At 38.0% G+C, this 18392-nt stretch overlaps 2 protein-coding genes and 1 long non-coding RNA gene across 4 annotated transcripts in view; 1 reads left to right on the top strand and 2 right to left on the bottom strand.

Annotated features, from left to right (window-relative positions):
• Positions 1–17415, bottom strand: part of LOC137401877 (zinc finger protein 25-like) — a 32945-nt gene extending 15530 nt beyond the window's left edge. Inside the window, exon 1 of the mRNA XM_068088351.1 lies at positions 17323–17415. Coding sequence (XP_067944452.1) covers positions 17323–17398 — 76 coding nt within the window. The 5' untranslated portion in view covers positions 17399–17415. The remainder of the gene's footprint in view (positions 1–17322) is intronic.
• Positions 8768–16620, top strand: LOC137401702 (uncharacterized). Of its 2 annotated transcripts, none has more exons than XR_010979381.1 (4): positions 8768–9127; positions 11229–11354; positions 13168–13309; positions 15960–16620. It is a non-coding gene; the product is annotated as an uncharacterized lncRNA (long non-coding RNA). The 2 variants fall into 2 exon arrangements; XR_010979382.1 differs by having other exon boundaries at positions 8768–9175.
• LOC137401867 (uncharacterized) lies at positions 9217–11079 on the bottom strand. Its single transcript, XM_068088341.1, has one exon. It carries the CDS (start codon positions 11077–11079, stop codon positions 9217–9219), a length of 1863 nt encoding a protein of 620 aa, XP_067944442.1.
• Positions 17416–18392: the final 977 nt, after the last annotated feature.

The following is an 18392-nucleotide window of genomic DNA, read 5'->3' as shown; positions in this document are numbered from 1 at the left end:
AAGATGGGAACCACCCTACTCCGAATTACTCGGGTCGGCAATACCACATCAGAACAACGGGCTAATGTATACCGAATCAGATTAGTGACCACCACTGGTAAAGTAGTACCGGTTATCGCATATGGAATGGAGGAGATCACCACAGAAGTACCGGGTCTCGACATTGATGTCCTCAAGACACTCTTTCCACATAGGAATGACTTGTCTGACTTGGTGCGGCAAAGGTGTCGGGTAGATATCCTTTTGGGCAACGACTACTATGGATTTCATCCCAAAGTGGAAATAGACACTGCAGGAACCCACTTAAGTCTTATGAGTGGAGCCTTTGGAAGGTGCCTTCAAGGTAGTCATCCGTCCCTCAAGCAAGGTGTAATGAGTAATCTGATAGGGTCTTCTTGCACAGAAGAAGATGAAAAATCATCTGTTGACTCATTTCTGACAAAAGCTGACATAAAAAAGGTTGAAATGTTCATCGAGGCTGAGGAAATGGCCACAGAGGTGCACCCCCGTTGTGGTGGATGTAAATGTGGTAAATGCCCCATCAGGGGCCATGACTTTTCTTTTCGGGAACAGCAAGAGCTGGAACTGATACGAAACAATCTGTCCTATGACAGTCAACAGAAAGTGTGGGTAACGGCATACCCTTGGATCAAAGAACCGAGCACACTCCCGGACAACTACAATGCTGTCTTTGCCACAATGAGAAGCACGGAACAAAACCTACGTAAAAGGGGGGAACAATGGGTCAAAGTGTATCAAGAACAGATTGAAGATATGATATGCAGAGATGTGGCACGTAAGCTTACAGCGGATGAGATAGAGAAGTGGGCTGGACCAAAATTCTACATCAGCCACCTTGCAGTTGAGAATCAGAAATCTTTATCCACACCAGTGAGAATCGTCTTTAACAGCAGCCAGAAATTCCAGGGTCAGTCCTTGAATGATGCACTGGCGAAAGGTCCAGATTGTTATCTGACAAATCTCATGGGCATCTTACTACGCTGGCGAGAGAAGCCCGCTGTTATGATTGGTGATGTTAGAAAGATGTTCAACTCAATCAAAATCACTAAAGAAGAACAGCACTGCCACAGGTTTTTGTGGCGAGATATGGATGCCAACAGGGACCCAGAGATATATGTCATCACAAGGGTCAACATGGGGGATCGACCGGCCCCTGCCATAAGTGCGGAGGCTATTCTTAAAACAGGGGAACTTATGAAAGACAAATACCCTCGAGTCAATCAACTGTTTCAACAATCCATGTATGTGGATGATATTGTTGAGTCAGTAGACAGTGAGGCAGAAGCTAAATCACTCGCAGATGATGCTACCCAAGTGCTAAAGGAAGGAGGATTTAACATCAAAGGTTGGGTTTTCAAGGGAAATGGAGAAAATATGGAGACAACTCACGTCTTAGGTGTAGAATGGAGCCAGTCTCAAGATGAGATTCGGTTCACACCCCGCCTCAATTTCTCAACCAAGAGAAGAGGTAAACACTCTGGACCAGATATCCGACCTAAAGATATCCCAGTAACACTGGAGCCTCCGCTGACCAAGCGCATTGTTTTGTGCCAAATTATGAGGCTCTATGACCCACTCGGGATCTTATCCCCATTCATCATAGTTGGTAAAATCTATCTCAGGGAAACCTGGGATTTGGGATTGGGATGGGATGACCCCCTACCTCCTCGCATGAAACAAAAGTGGGTCGAGTTCCTGCTTCAGATGGGAGACCTGGAACAAATGAAATATGACAGGTGTCTCATGCCTCTTAAAGCAAAGGGAAAACCTACTCTGATCATCCTTTGTGATGCTAGCGATAAAGCATATGGCTTTGCAGCCTATGTCCGCTGGAAGTTGGAGGACAACAGCTACTTCTGTCGCCTGATCTTGGCAAAGTCTCGAATCGCTCCACTCAAGAAACTATCAACGCCTCAACTTGAGTTGAATGGTGCAGTCCTCGCCAAGAGAGGTCGTGAAACAATTCTGAAAGAGATGAGGTACAACTTTGATAAAGTTGTCCATCTCACAGATTCAGAGACTGTGCTGTGTATGCTGGCAAAGACTTCCACTCGATTCAAGCTTTATGAGGGTGTCCGAGTGGGTGAAGTACAAGCTGGCACCAACAGCGATGAGTGGAAGTGGGTAGATGGTAACAGCAATACAGCAGACTGGGTCTCGCGTGGTTGCAAACCTTGTGAGATCGGCCCCAAGACGGAGTGGTGGAGAGGTCCTTCATTTCTCTATCTAGCGGAGGGCGAGTGGCCCACGAAAACCGTAGCTGACGTTGGTCAAAAAGGGCCACTGCCTGGTGAAAAGTCTGTCTCAACCCACCACTCGAGGGCAACAAAAGCACCAACATTAGACCTGAATTATGGACGCTTCGGGTCAGCTAAGAAACTGATATGGACAGTTGCACGCCTAGTCGCCATGGCTGAAGCCAAATCATTCAAGGCAGGAAGAACCAGTAACATCACCCCAAGACACATCGAGCAAAGCAAAAAGCTACTCATAAAAGATGTGCAACTAACTATGACAGATGAACTTACTAAATCAAAACGTGGTAGGTATGCCCGGCTCAAACCGACTAAGGACAGTGAAGGGATATGGGTGATAGGTGAAAGAATGGTGGAGAGTAATCCTCTGAAACACACACCAACAGACCCTCCTCAAAGACTACTGCCTAGTATGCACCCACTATCCAGGCTTTTGATGGAAGAGTCTCATAGACAAGGAGGACACAGGGGCCGAGATGCAACGCTTGCACGGTTTCGTCATGACTACTGGGTACCACAAGGAACCAGCTTGGCCAAGTGGGTAAAGAACAGTTGCAGGATGTGTCGCATCCGGGAACCCAAACTGCTCAGCCAACAGATGGGATGTCTTCCACTGGGCAAGTTGCAGCAATCAGCCCCATTCACCAACACAGTTCTAGATTTGTTTGGACCTTTCCCCATCAGAGGAGAGGTTCAAAAGCGATCTACTGGCAAAGCATGGGGTGTGATCTTCATGGATCTTTACTCAAGGGCGGTACATATCGAACCTGTGTTTTCATATGATACCAGCTCATTCCTTATGGCCCTGCGACGTTTCACCAACATCAGAGGATGGCCTAAAGTGTTGTATTCAGACCCTGGGTCACAGTTGACACATGCAGACAAAGAACTCAAGTCTATTTGGCGTAACATTGACAGAGATGCTCTGTACAAGGCTGGCACCGATAGTGGCATGGAGTGGATCTTTGGACCCGCTGATGCTCCTTGGTATCAAGGTGGCGCAGAAGCGCTAATCAAATCAATCAAAAAGTGCCTCCGCTTTTGTATGAGCGGTCAGAGACTTTCAGCCGCAGAGTTTCTGACAGTCTGCACAGAAGCGGCGAACGTGATGAACGAGAGACCTCTTGGTCGAATCCCATCAGATGATGGAGAAATAAACATGCTCACACCCAACAGTCTTCTACTCGGAAGATGTTTTTCAAACAGTCTGGGTCATGCCACTCAACTGGCAGACTCCAGTTCTATGAGAGCAGATCTAGTAGAACAGGTAAGTGATAGATTCTGGAAGCACTGGCTACAACTTCTTGCACCAACAATGGCAGTTCATACCAAGTGGCTGAAAAACCAAAGGAACCTACAGGTAGGGGATATTGTATTAGTGAGCGACTCAAATGCCTTGCGATCCCAATATCATCTTGCAGAAGTAATCAAAACATACCCTGACAAAAAGGGGCTAGTACGCCGTGCAGACCTTCGGTACCGCAGTTATAGTACAGGTAAGTCTATGAAAACATATACAGGTGGTGCGTCGGTAGTTATCACAAGAAGTGTGCATAGGCTGGCTTTGGTTGTTCCAGTTGAGGAACAGTAAGTGACATATATACATCTTATTATATCTCATCACTATCATATATAGCCATCAGCTACTTACATTTAGTCTTCACATACTCACTTCTATCACTCAGCATACACCCTTTCTCTGACATATATATGCATTATATCTAACACTCTATCTACAAAACCATTTGTAGGCGAACTATTTTGTTACAACGTAAATCGAGCTTGTATATCGCTGAGGCATCTCTTAGATAGTACAATTAATCAAGTACTAGTATTGTGTAGCACCAAGTACATTTAGTCTTCAACCATTTTATCTCATTATACAATATATGTTAACCCGTGTTTGACCAACCCCTACCCCTCCGATGTATTGGAAGTAATTAATGGGTACAGTTTGAGTTGGCCAAACATAAGAAAACATAGTTAGTATACACGTAGGTAGCGTAGTGTGTATCATATATGTGTCATCGCTACTAATGCATTTTTTGTGTGACCACAAACAGCCAGTTTTTATTATGCCAAGTGGTTGTTTGTTTCTTCCTCAGTTTTTCAGCTGTAACTGAACCAATAAGTCAGCCATTTTTCTAATACCTATCTTAACTTGGATTGCAAAGAATCATATACAATTATGTAGCATCAAAAGCTGTAAGTACTGAAATAATGTCAAATTCTATCAGTAATTTGTCTTTTTCTTGATAAATGCTTTAGTATACTGTGTAATTGCTCTTTGTATACAATTCTGATAAGATTGCTGTGAAATGTTAGCTCAACTTTCATTACTTTTAATACTTTTATTTTAGAACCTCTTTATTCCAACTGTGTCAGTGGGCACTTGTTTTGTGTAAACACTCCAAAAGACCAGTAATTTTTTGTAAGTAAGATTAATGTTTTAATTTGTGAACTTTTAACTTGAGTCATAAAGTAAAACCATAATTCATTTATTTGCTGCAATCCATAATGTAAAAAGTTTGTTTCCGTTTGTATAACAATTCAATACTGCTTTCTTACAGCACGGTTCTCTTAATAATAAAAGAGGTAGCACACTTTATGAGAGGACCAGTTGATCTATTACTATATGGTTTTCTGGATGTACCAGTACAGAGTTGAAGCTAGAATCATATCCTAACCATTTGATGAGATACTGTTTTTTTCCATTTACTTTTCGCTGACCCACAATTGATTCTATCTTGTATGTGTTGTCTTTAACTCTTATTTTTTGCAGCTCTGGCTCATACCACGTTCCAATGAGTTCATTGTTGTGGTCATCACTGAGAGAATATACAGGTGGAATGGTTCTATGCCTTTTGGAAATGGTAAAGATTTCTTCAGTCCAATTTGGTAAGTATGATTTAGCGAAAGTAGTTGCGTATTTAGATATTCTCACTTTATCACCGAGTTGAAATTTAAACTTACATTGGATTTCTGTGATAGGCTTATCGGGATTATACATGCTTTGCCATACCTTTTCTTGGTTAGCGTAATTTATTTCATTAGGAGCTCTATTGTGTGCGCTGTGAACTGTAGAGTTGTATGACTCGATAAAATCTTGTAACACATCGATATACCTGTAGCTATTAGTATGAGTGAAATACCGATGTATCTTTTGCTTTAGCGTACGTATCAACCTCTCGACATAGCTAGCTTTGATTTCTTGGTTGGTGTAGGTGTAATGATGAATATTATATTTCTTGAATACATTTTGTGTGTAAGCGTTTAGAAACTCTGTGCCTTTATCCGTTTGACAATATAATACACCTTCGTTTTGACTTTGTAAAGATTTATCAATCGCTTTGCTAACTTCTAAACCAGACTTCGACTTTAGCGGAATACCATGTGCCTTTCTGCTAAAGACATCGATGATAAACAGTATGTATTTGTAGCCATCATTGTACTTTGCAAACTGAGAAAAAATGGCTAGATCCAGTTGTATTAAATGATTGACACCCGTAACGATATAGCTTCTTCTTTTGAACTTTTTTCTAGCCTGTTTATGTAGAGTGTACGAATCAGTTTGTTGCAGCCATTTATCGACGTTTGCTGATGATACTTTGTTTTTTATGGCAGCTTGTAGCTTTGTTCTTCCAGTAAATCCCGCTTTGTGCTTTGGGTTAAAGTATACATTTGCTATATTAGTTTGCCTTCCGCTTTTGTTTTTTCGCATATTTTTTGCGATCGTGTGACTCCCAATTGGCAAGCCCTGCTTTCTTCTGCGTATCTCGCTGATGGGAGTGAGACTTTATACTTTCATTTTCAGATACAACCAGATTTGATGGTAGTGGTATTTTGCTCTCACTCGTTAACAGAGATTTAGGGATATTGATTTCAGTCAGAAGTTGATGAAATCTATTCCATCCCGGTATGTCTTTCTTTAGCTGTCTTGGATTTACTGCCTTGTTTACCATATCTGAAATGTTACTGTTTGGAACCGGTTCGCCTTTGATGCTTACTTTACCATTATCAAAAACTTTCAGGCTAGTGGTTTTTTTCAATATAGACCACAAATTTTCAGCCTTGTTTTTATACGGTTTAGGTATTATTTCTATTGGGTTGTAAATACCCTCTTGGCTTTTATCGAGGTTATTTGTTTTTGAGACACCGAGTTCTTTAGAGGGTTGAGAACTTTGACTCGATACGGTTTGATACTGTAACAGTAAATTGTTGTACCTCTGAACTTTTTCATCAGTAGAGAGTGATGAATCATTAATTATTTCCATCATGTTTTTGTCTAAGCTCTCGATTTCTTTAGACAACAATGGCTTTGTTCTCTCCTTATAACCTTCTGTCGAATGTTTAATTTGGGAAGCGTCTACTAAATAAAATTTTTTGATACTTTTCACGCTCATTGCTTTCGTTTTCCAAAAATACCACTCAATAATGGTGTAATCACTGACCCTAGCAGAGGGGCTAAAAGTGAACTCAAGAAACCACCTTTTTGAATCAGAGCTTTTTTAGTTTTTTTAACAGTTGATTTGTCAGCGATCTTTCTTATATGTTTTTTGTATTTTACTAATCGTTTTCTCTCTGTAGGTGCGAGCTTAATATTTCCTCGCAACAAATTGTGACAAATATCTGAAAAACAATCAATAAGTTGCGGTGATCCCTTTTCAATAATAGACTTTGCTGTACGTTTATCACAGCTCGCTAAACAGTGCAAGGTAGGAGCGAATCTTCTAAGTCTCTGACTCATGTTCTTGCTCGTTCACCACATGTCGTGGTAATGACATAGCTTCATCTCTGCTAGTGTAAATATATGTTTTTTCATCAGGAAATATATTCGTTCTAACTCTCAATAGGTCAGGAGTTTCTTGCTTCAAATCTAAGAAGAGGTAGCCAAATGGTACCGATGTAGCATCATTAAAGGCTTCGATTAAGAAATTAGACTTTTTTCCATACATTTGCGTAGAAAGATACATGATTTGGTTTACATCTCTAGGATTTTTAAACATTACTAAATACGACGTGTTAAGTGACATAGTTCTCAAGTGTTTGCTGTTATGAAACATGTTTTGGGTTATAAAGATAACGCTAGCATTTTTGTGGTGACTGTATTTTGTAAACATCATTTCTATGTTTTTACCGCATTCCGTTAAAAGATCATCATAAATAACCAAATTATTTATATTTCCATCTAAAGTAGATGCATCAATGGCTCCTTCGTGAAACTCAACAGCTTTAAAGCACGCAGATTCATATAATGGTTGCCATTCACTATAACAATAATAAATTTTTTTGGGTGTTGGCTTTATCATTTCTTTATGAAATCTTATCAATTTGGCTATAAATGTAGACTTTCCCGCTCTACTAGGACCAGCGATTATAGCGGAAAAGCTGTGTTCCAATGGTAGTGTCATAATTGTGGTAAATTATCAACATACGATGTTAATCAGAAAATGTAATGGGTTTTGCAAATTTTGTACAACTGATCATTTCGAGTTGGTATATGCTTATATATACATGAAACAGGATTAGATAAATGTTGATAGGTTGCCTTCGTTCATGATGCTGCTTACTAGCGATACTCCCAGAGATTTTTGCAGTTCGTAGATTATATGCTTTACAGCGAAGGACTCCCCTCTATCGATGTACAGTTTTCCGTATTGAACTGCTATGTAGAGTATAATCAATATACGATTATGTTCTATGATAGGATTTTCCAACTCCGATGCTACCCTCTGAAAGTCTGCAAAGCCTTGATTGTCATACATGTCAAAAGCTATACTTCGTAGCTCTCGCCTCATGTCTCCATTCCACATTCTTTGTTGCTCATAAAGCGAATATACTGTAGAGTTGACTTCGTGACTAATGAAACATTTATTATAATAGCGTGACAATCGAAACCATACAAAGTTGTAGAGATTAGTGTATATTTGTCCGCGGGAAATCTTGACATCCATAACTGATAGTTAATAAGAGAATGACAGCTAATCACTAAGCATCATAGAATATGAAGTAAGCTTATATACATTCGGCAATACTCGTATCACAAGCAAATGATTTACAACTGCGTAGGCAACGTGGTTACATCATCGGCGCATACAACCCTCTTGCCATACATGTAGTTCAGCCCTTTCCTATGCTGGGTATACGTAAACATTGAATTGTTTTTAGAGCGAATGCCTTTGTTAGTTCCAGTGCTAATTTTACGAGTTAGCAAAACATTCATATAGTCCTCTTTATCGAGTTGAGTGTGTCTCTTACTGATACCCTTCGAGCTGTATTTTGGCTGTTTGCCAAAACAGTAGTAGCACTTGCTGCACAGGGCGATGACACCGTCAGATACATTTTCTACATGAAAAAGACCGGCTTGTCTAAGATAGTACTTAGCTGCTTGCGTACAACATTGTTGTGCTTTCCAACATTGACCCGCAAAGACCGTTCGAAAAAAGTCATCCTTGTGGTCGTTGCAATATTCTCGAGATAGCCATTTTTCATACTCGTTTACGAATTCACCTCGTTTGTCTTCTTTTACTGCCAAGTACAATGTTTCTTTGCTTAAGCTCATATAGAGCGAGTCTGTATCGCATTGTATGAGACAAAAGTCTTCGAACGGGACAAATTTAAGTAGAAAGTCATAGTAAAACTGTAGCAAAAGCAACTTTCCATATTCCAGTACGAAAAATCCTATTTGAACTGGTATGTTTAATCGCACCATGCGTTTCGCTTTCTCAACTTCTATAATCTTTCCGTCATCTATTTGTTGCAGGTCTCGAAATTGATGATTGTTTATTAGGCTACCCACAGTGATATCATCCGTCTCGTGAAAGGATACATCCGTGTGTGCCTCAACGTTGGTAAGGGTTCTCCCATAGGCGCTGTTGCCTACAAATGGAAATCATTAGGTTAGATCTATGCGTTCACTGTTACCATTCGTATCATATGGTCAGACAATTTTCTTACCTATTAGTTTGCAGTTGTCTGAGATAGCTTTCTTTGTAGGATCAATGTCTCCATCTCTGCGTGCACTCATGACTTCTTGGCCAAATCGAGTGAAGCACTTGGAGGGTTTATATTGAATCACTTGGTATACCTTTGTACACTTTACATTGTGGTTCATGTACCATCGTAACAGAGGTGTTGCCAATAAAATCTTTTCAGCGAAATAACTGTTTATCAGAGTCTTGGCTGGGCGTTTTAACAGATCATTCTTCTCGGCAAACTCTTTCATATGATCTCCAATATCATCTCTAGACAAATATGCGTGCTTAGTAATAGGCTGAAACTCAGAAAATATCTCCTTATATTGATCTGGGACATGAATGTCGACTTCAGCTATACCAAACATCTCTCCATTCTCTATCTCCTTCAGTATTTGCTCTTCTGTTAGTTTGTATCGATTGTCAACGGGTACACGTAAACCCTTACAAAACTTTACTATTTCTGTATGGTCTACTTTCATTCTGTCAAAAACGCATTCCCACACATGATAAACTTTGTATCCTAGATCCATGAAATATTGTAAATGTTTGTATGTTTTAGCTCTGTTTTCTTTGTCCTCACTCACATTGTTTCGAATACCAACAGGTGTACGTGAACACATGTGGCTGTGATACCAGCAACCGCTGTAGTTTATAACTATCTCTTTACCTTCATCCGTTACACCATACGCATCTACTGGGATATTTAATCCTCCAATTCTTTTTTCCGTACCATTAAATTGATGCCGTAATGGTATATTAAGCTGTTTGCTCATCCATTCTATCCACTCAGTAGCCTTTTCACCAGTTGCACGACTTTTCTCTATTTTATAGTTTGTTTCTCGTCGACGTCTAACAAAAGCACCCGTGGGCATGTCACATAACGAGAGATTGTGTAGGTACATTGCACTGCAGTCCCAACCCATACAAACTTGTGTATGTTTGCTTCTTTGGCCAAAGTATTCGGTTTTGATTTTAGTTTTTTCCTTCTCTTGATAGCGATGAAAAACGAGGCTGAGACCTCCTCTAATGTTTTTGCGTATTAAATGATATAAATCACTGAATTTGTTTCCAAACAAAAATATAGGTGACTCTGGATCTTTTAGCTGGAATAGATATCGAATTAAAAGTCCTGGAACTGAAATTGCTGACTTGAAGTCCAAGTTTCGACTTTTAAAGAATTCATTTTGTCTTTCGATAGCTGTGACTAGTGGAGCTACATCAGCTTCATTGTAATAAATTAGAAGGTCACGAAGTGTAGTCATTTTTTCTTTCGTCCAGACATTCTTACAATGCTCGTATTCTTCATCTGATATACCCTTTCTTTTTAGATCGCTGTAAAATTCTTCCTTCTTAGGAAAATCCGTTCGCTTTAGCACTTCCATCGATGTAAATTGTTCATAAATCCAGTAAAACTTTCCGCTTTCTACATCCATTGCCTCGAGATAATCGCTTAGCGATATGCCTTCTGGTAAGAAGTTCGCAATGTCCAGAAATCTGAGCTTTTCCGTTTGTATCATCATATACTTGCTGCCTTTTTTAATAACAACGTCAATTTTTGTACGGTTCTCCAGCAAATATCTAACGATGTGTTTCTTCATTAAAGGAATATCGAAGGATTTGCTTTGAAAACCAAAACACATCAAATCTTTTAAATAACTGTCTAAATCTTTTTCAAGAATTTCATATTTGCGTTCTATTTTACTCACACCAATTCCATCCATCGCTGAGGACTCTCTTTCTATAGCTGATGCTCTAGCTTTCTCAAGTTTGTCAAATATATCTTTGTATCGCAACTGCATTCTGTCATAGCAAACACCAGAAAGCATTTCTAAATACATCATCATTTTCTTGACTACAAGATACTCGTCATCTTCATCATTAAGAAATGTCTGCGGGGTTTTAAAACCAACGATGTTGGAGCACACAGACACTGACGCAAGCCTATGTTCCGCTACCCATTCTATGGTTTTTGTAGGGTTTGGTAGATTGCTTGTGTCAAGATAGCTTTCACAGTCGAAAACGGCTATGTATGGATAATGCTTACGACTTTCATCCACCACAATTCCAATGTCGTTTAGCTTCTCAAATATAGTCTTTGGAGGTGAGTACACGCCTGAAGGATATATAAGTTTGGTTTGTGCAGAACATCCGCGCGTATGACTATTTAGCAGTCGAAGAGAAGTTACAAGTTTTGTACAGAACATACATTTGTAGGACTTGGTGTATTGTCGTAAATTGGATATCCAACAGAAATGGTAATCTTGCAAATGCAAATTGAGCTTTTCTCTGCAATTGTTCTGTGAACAATAAACTAGCGTAGCCACAGCCGAGTCCTCATTTCCTTCCAACTTGAAGACGTTTATTGAGATGTTAAATATCTTCTCTACATTTGGTAGCTCCGTCAGTGAAATACCCTTGAAACTTTTTGCTTCATCGGTAGTGCTTTGAATATACTTCTTAAAATATTTGTTTGTGGTAGATTCTAAAGTTTTCTTTTCTTTTCGCATACACGCGATCGCGCGGAATAAGCAAAGGTTGTTTTGGTAAGGCTGGCCCGAACTATCCAAATCAGCCGATACTATTGCCTTGTTGCGTTTGATGTAGTCTGGTAAAGTCGTTGGACATCCGATAGCATGATTTGGTATTGGATACAGATAGAATGTGATGTTGGTTATCAAATGCAGAGACCAAACTGTTGATGGTCTCGCTCGAGTTGCTCTTTCTATAAACTGCTTCTGAGAAAGTTGTTCTAAAAAGTCTTTATAGTCAGCTTCGTTTTCTATTAACAATGGGGTATCAAAAAGTTTGTCATGTCCCGCACTGGCATGCCAGTATCGCAATCTGTTTGTTTCATTGTTCACTAGCACAAATCCAATGGAAGCCTGTAGCTTAAATTTTAAACTTTGTTCATAGAATATGTTCATTGCATTCAATTCAGATAGTGATTTCTGTATATCATTATTTTCCACTCGCAGATTGTAGAGTCTAGAATATTTGCGACGCATGCTGTAGTTACGAATCGCTGTCCAATTTCTCCTCAACACTTTGTTAGTTTGATGTTTGTAGATTCCTTTGTAACTTGAAGTGAATTCAGTTTCATCATGAAACTGAATGGGTAAACAATCAGAAGGTTCAACACGTCCGTTATTGTTGGCAGTTTCAGTCTAAAATAGTAACAGCATTTCATAATCTAGCGTGATTATTTACGGCTAACTCGCTGTACTTTCATAGTGTTTCAGTTGATTCAAAGCAATGAGTTCATTTTCATAAGAATATATCATAAATTAGAGTGAAGGAGTATCAATTTTATAGCAATTACCTTACACACGTGCTTAGCTCGCTTCCAGGGAGATATTAGTTGGTTGCAAGTTGAGCATCTTACTTTGTGCACATTTAGGTGTCTTGACAGCCCAGACTGATACTTGTACTTTTTTGTGCATAGGAAACAGTCATATTTGCTCACATCTGTAGCATAAATATTTGGCTATTTTTTTGATTAATGATGAATACATATTTGTATAGGAATGTGTACGTTTTAAAAAGTAAACCACCAGCATCAATATTCAATCAGCATTTTATTCAATCATAGATAAGCATAATATAGGGGAATATCCATATATATGAAAAAACTGTAACTCATTATGTATGTACAGCATAAAAAGGTGTTAGCTGTTATAATGGAATACAATCGCAAGTGAATTTGACAAAACTGATGTACTCGAATTCAACATTCGCATTGTCTAATAACCAATGAAAAGCATCTGTAAATAACTTTCTAGTAAAATACTGGGCTATAATAATCAGTTTTGAGATTATATCTAATTGTACTTTTTCTTTTGAAAGTTCTTTATAAACATTCTCTATAGTAGTGAATACTCTCCTCACAAAATGCTCAAAGTTTGGTTCTCTTTCAGGTATCAGTGGTATTACATCCCAAAGCAGCGCACCATCCACGTATAAAGGGTACCGGGTGATCATCAAAGAAACAAAGGAGAGCCTTTCCATTTCATCATGCGTTTGCGGCTGCGCCTGATACCTTTCATACAACTGCTCTAGGTACTGTTTATGGATTGACAAAATTGACTCATTAGTTATTGGGTTGTTTTTGATTTTACTGTCAATGAATAGTTTGTAGGTAGAATATGTGTTGCTGCAGGCTGCATCGAGTTTATACCACAAAGTACAATTTTCTACAAAACATCAACCAAACCATTATAAACATTTATTCAGCGGTTAAAACGGTTTGAGTTATAGTTGTACAATGTTCGTTTACGCTGTAAAGAATCTAAGTTTTGGCTGATCTACTACACGAAAATATCCTTCGTGTCCAGGAGGCAAGTCTTTCAAATTGGCCTCAAAGATTTGAACTTTCCACTCATACTCTCGTTTAGACTTTTTAAGAATTTTACCAGACTGTAATACAACTTCAAAGTACCCTGTTTTCGAACCAAGCTCGTCTAGAGGAATGAGTTTTTCCAAATCATTTTCAAGAACATTTAAGCACTTTTGCTTTTGCTCATTTTGGATGGTGATAGGAAAAACACTCATGCATACGGCTTCATTTTTACCATAAAACGATAATGTTTTGTTCTTTCCAAGCAATCTCTCGACACATTTACGAATGTGCTCCAAAACTTCTCCCTTTTTGATCAGAACAGAAGTTGAATACTTTGATTGAAACGTTTGCAGCCTGCCTGTGTATGTTCCAGATTTTATATACAATCTGGTATCGTTTTGGTATGACAGTGCAAAAGTAGTCGGGTCTACTTGACAAATTCCCAACTTGTTTGCAGAAAAGTTGTCATTCGAATCAATGTATACACCTTTTAGTGTAGCATCTTTTTCATCCTCGGAGCTTTCAGATGAACTGTCATTAAGTTCTTTCATTTCATAATTCTCATCTTCATCTGTAAGTCTGAAACAATTCAATTCAATGCATCAATTTATTTTTAGATACGAGAATACAAGCTTGACATGCAAATAAAATAATTGTTAGCATTTTATGTCACGTTTTCCATGGTATTTTGTGGAACTTTGACCACTTAATAATATCGTATGCAACTGTATGCACATAGTATCGCGCGTATCTTTGCATGGTTCATATTGTGTGAAATATCATCCACTTGGTGTTGTCACCAACTTGTACACATAATATTGTGTGCAACTTTTCTCACTGAATTTGGTGTGTAATCTTTTTACACTTGGAATTGTGATTAATAGCGGGTTTCAAGTTTGTAACTCACTCGCTTAGCTGCTTGGATGGTTCCCCAATTTCGTCTGGTATAGAACTTGTCTTCTGGGTTGAGCCCTCTGATGAGATAGATTCTTTGCTAAAAATTTACAATTATGCAATGATAAATGGTAACCAAACTTATTCTATGCATCCATATTTAACCTAAATTTGGTCTGCGAACAGTTTCAACAACAGATACTCTTGTTCAGATATTCTTAAATAGAAAGCATTTAACGATAATAATAAACTTACTTCTCATCTTTAGACTTTCTTTTCTTCGCCGATGGAGCTTCATCGCCCCTCTTTTGCCTCCTATATAAATAAAAAAAATTTGAACCCTTTAGTTTATAGCTTAGACTACATAATATTTATAAATTTGCTAACTTATCCTAAGATATAAATTATTTTAAATATACATTATATTTGAATGATACTTACATTCTTTCTTTAGTTAATTCTTTTCGAAACATCTTCCTCTTCTCCGTAAGCTCTTTCTGTAGCTTATCAATAGCGTCTCTTGATAGCTCTCCTTCCATGGTTAGCGACGAGGTACAAGACTAAAGGATCACTTTTCATTCTAGCTTTTATACAAAAAATAGTTGGCATTGGTCTTATCAATCACGCATAATCTAGGCCTTGTCGGCCAAAGTTGGCAGAGAAGGCTGTTATTTTTTTCTACGAGTTAACCCTTGCACCATAGACCAAGTTCCAAGTCGTTTTTGTTTTTTTAGCTGAGCAGCAACTAGTTCAACTATAAGACATCAGAGGGGTGAATTATATAATCATTGAACCAAAGGCTTTTTCGTAAACTCCAGCGCGTCTGGGTTACTCACTCAAAATGTTAATTTTGTGATACAATCTTCGGATGTTATCTTCAACCTAGCCGGTGTTCATCCTGTTTTATACGTAATTCATCCTGTTTTATACGTAATTTATCCTGTTTTGCAAGTTAATAATGTAAATGCTGTGAAGCCCCTTATACATAACGTGAGTTAATGTTACTGATGTTCTTGCATAGATCACGCTACTAATTGATAGCATTCATTTCGTTTTAGAATGCTATGCTTTGTTGGTGACGATATCCATTTAGCACTAACACTTTCACGGTCATATCAGATTATGTATTTATTGTTAAATATCATGCAGTAAGAATTTAGCCAAAAGCATCATTCGTGTATCTACACAATCTAGCCTACACAGGATACAATTTGACTATTCTTATAACAATCATTGACAATCTCTTCACTAAATAGTACGGTATCACTATACCTTTAATGGAGGCTTCATCATTTGAAAAATATCTCACATCTAAAATTTGTTGTTTTCTTTCATTGTTACAAAGTGATACTCTTATATTATCGCCAAGATCATATTGTACAAAACAATTATTATAGGAATGGTTAACTCTTGAATTGTTTACCGTCCAGCTTTCTTTGTTACATAATGTGTTATTGTAATAAGTATCACTTGCAGGTAACACGATTCTATGGTGAATATTCAAGCAAATTCCAAAACCTATGGCAAGACAAATACACAAGAGAAACAGACTAGCTCGGTATTTGGTAGCGTAAAATAGTTTAGCTTGGTCGGTAAGTTTTAGCTCCCGTTTCAACCTCACTGTGGTTAGCGTACGAGCTGCATCAGTAGGTTCATTCGATAGTGCTGAAGCATTGGAAGGAACACAAAGGCCTATGCCTGTAAACTCTATATTGTTGTGATTGGATGTAGGAGACATGGATGACAGTTCTACGTAAGCTGTAAATGTTACACGTGGGCTTGCTGTATTCAAATGATAGATACATAAACATTCTTTATAATTAATAGTATTATAACCATTTTTAAGGCGGTCGTATCATTTATATATCCTATTGTCAATTTATGCGCGGAGGGTGGTGTCTATTTGTGCATCGCATTATACATTGCTCCATAACCCTAGTTTCACTATTTTGTTTTGCAATACCATACTGAATATTGGACCATAATCTTGATCACTATAATATTTTACAGCTACCGCTGTTCAGCTGTTTGAGTCACTGCACTGATAAATGCGCAGGGCAACCACTGACTATCAACATCTAAAAAAAAAAATCATTGTTTTCCCTCAAGTAATTCAATATAGAGGATTTGTTCATGAGCACCGAGGGTAAGACCCTGTGTGAATATCTTCTGATAAAAAGTATGCCAAGGGGAAAATTATCTAAGCGTAGAAACAGCAAAGGTAATTTATCAGCAGCAGAACGGCTGATAATGACACGAAGCTAGGCTTCAAGAAAACCATTGAAGGGTATCTTGTGCACAAATATGCCGAATAAATGTGAGTCAATCATAGTTGTGGCTAAGATTTGCTAGCAGAATTATCTAAGCGTAGATCCTGTGCACGAATACTGAAAGACAGAGACTAATTAATCATAGTTGTGGTCAAGGTTTGCTCACAGAATTATCTAACCGTAGAGCAACGTAACTAATGATGTGCACAAACAGCCTTGCACTAGCAAAACTGCATACGGAAAGAAGTGCGCAAAAGTGAAAATTATCTAAGCGTAGAGGCGGTAACATAACTACTTGGTTATACCACACATAAAACATAAGACATGTCTAAAGGGAACGTAGTGTTAGCAAACTTGGCTATAAAGGAAGTATCTATATTATGCAAATTATAAAAAGATGGCCAACAAAGTGATATAACTAAAGAAAATTACTGAAATAAGCCAGACTACAGAGATCAATAAATAGGAAACTGGTACAGATCATTGATTATAGACAATGAATACATTTTGTAAAAATCCTTAAAGGCATTTATCTTTACCAAATGCATTGTTTGGAAGAATGAACTAACCAGTTAGATATAGACTGCCACTTGGACCATTTGTTTCCGGTTCTGCTTTTACTAGCAAAGCCTCCATGGCAAACATTAAATAGAGAGATTCGTTTATCTAAATCATAATAATGTCAAAGTAGATGAAGTAAAAGCTATGAGCTCACCAGATAGTAGTTGTGGGGGTTATTGATTCATGAGTCAAATCTACTTGAACCTAGAGATATAAGTTTAACCTGTATTCGGCAAGATAAAAATAAACTCCAAAATACAAGTGTATTATTACAAAATACCGTTGAGATAAATATATATTGATTTTGTAACATTGATAGTTATTGGTCAGACTCAACCTGTAGAAATGACCGTGCAACTTTATGGGCCTGAGCTTAAATTATCATGTCTTAAAAATACTCAAGTAGGCTCTGTGTTTGCTTAAGTATTATTATAGTTATTAGGCATTTTGGCAAGCTTTATGTATACATGTATATACTGGCAAAAATTATATGCTGACTTTTCGTACAATGACAAGCTCTTATGTAGCGCTGAATGATAATCTCTGACTCTGAAAGCACAATGTTAAGACTGTGATAAACAAGTCACAATGGTTATAAACCATATTCACATATTTACAATAAAGTAATTATTTCATGTACCTTCCATAAGGAGTCTAAAACCAGTTGGATTCATTGTTTTGAAAGTTTTAACACCGAATGGAACAGAGAAAAACATCTAGTTTAACCAACCGGGTAGCGAACAGGAAAAAGTATCAGAACAAAAGCATTGGCCTGTTCCAAAAACGGTTTTGACTGAAACACAAAATCTCAGATATGCGGGATGCATTTACGCTCATTAACATAAAAAACTACGCTCATTGTTATTCCTGTTGCTATCATGCTAGTAACAGAAATAACTATGATTACTTTAGGTGCTCCCTATCTACAGTACATCAATTTATATGGTCAGTTTACAGCAGAAAATGGTTTTCTATGAATGTTATTTGTGTAGTAACTATGTGGTTCGACTTTGTTGATTAACTTTGGTAGAGTACTTCTTAGTTAATTAGGTAAGCATAATCGGAGCAGAAGTAGTAA

Source organism: Watersipora subatra, chromosome 8 (genome assembly GCF_963576615.1).
Source record: "Watersipora subatra chromosome 8, tzWatSuba1.1, whole genome shotgun sequence".
Taxonomy (NCBI): Eukaryota; Metazoa; Bryozoa; class Gymnolaemata; order Cheilostomatida; family Watersiporidae; genus Watersipora; species Watersipora subatra.
This window is presented reverse-complemented; position numbering and strand designations above follow the sequence as displayed.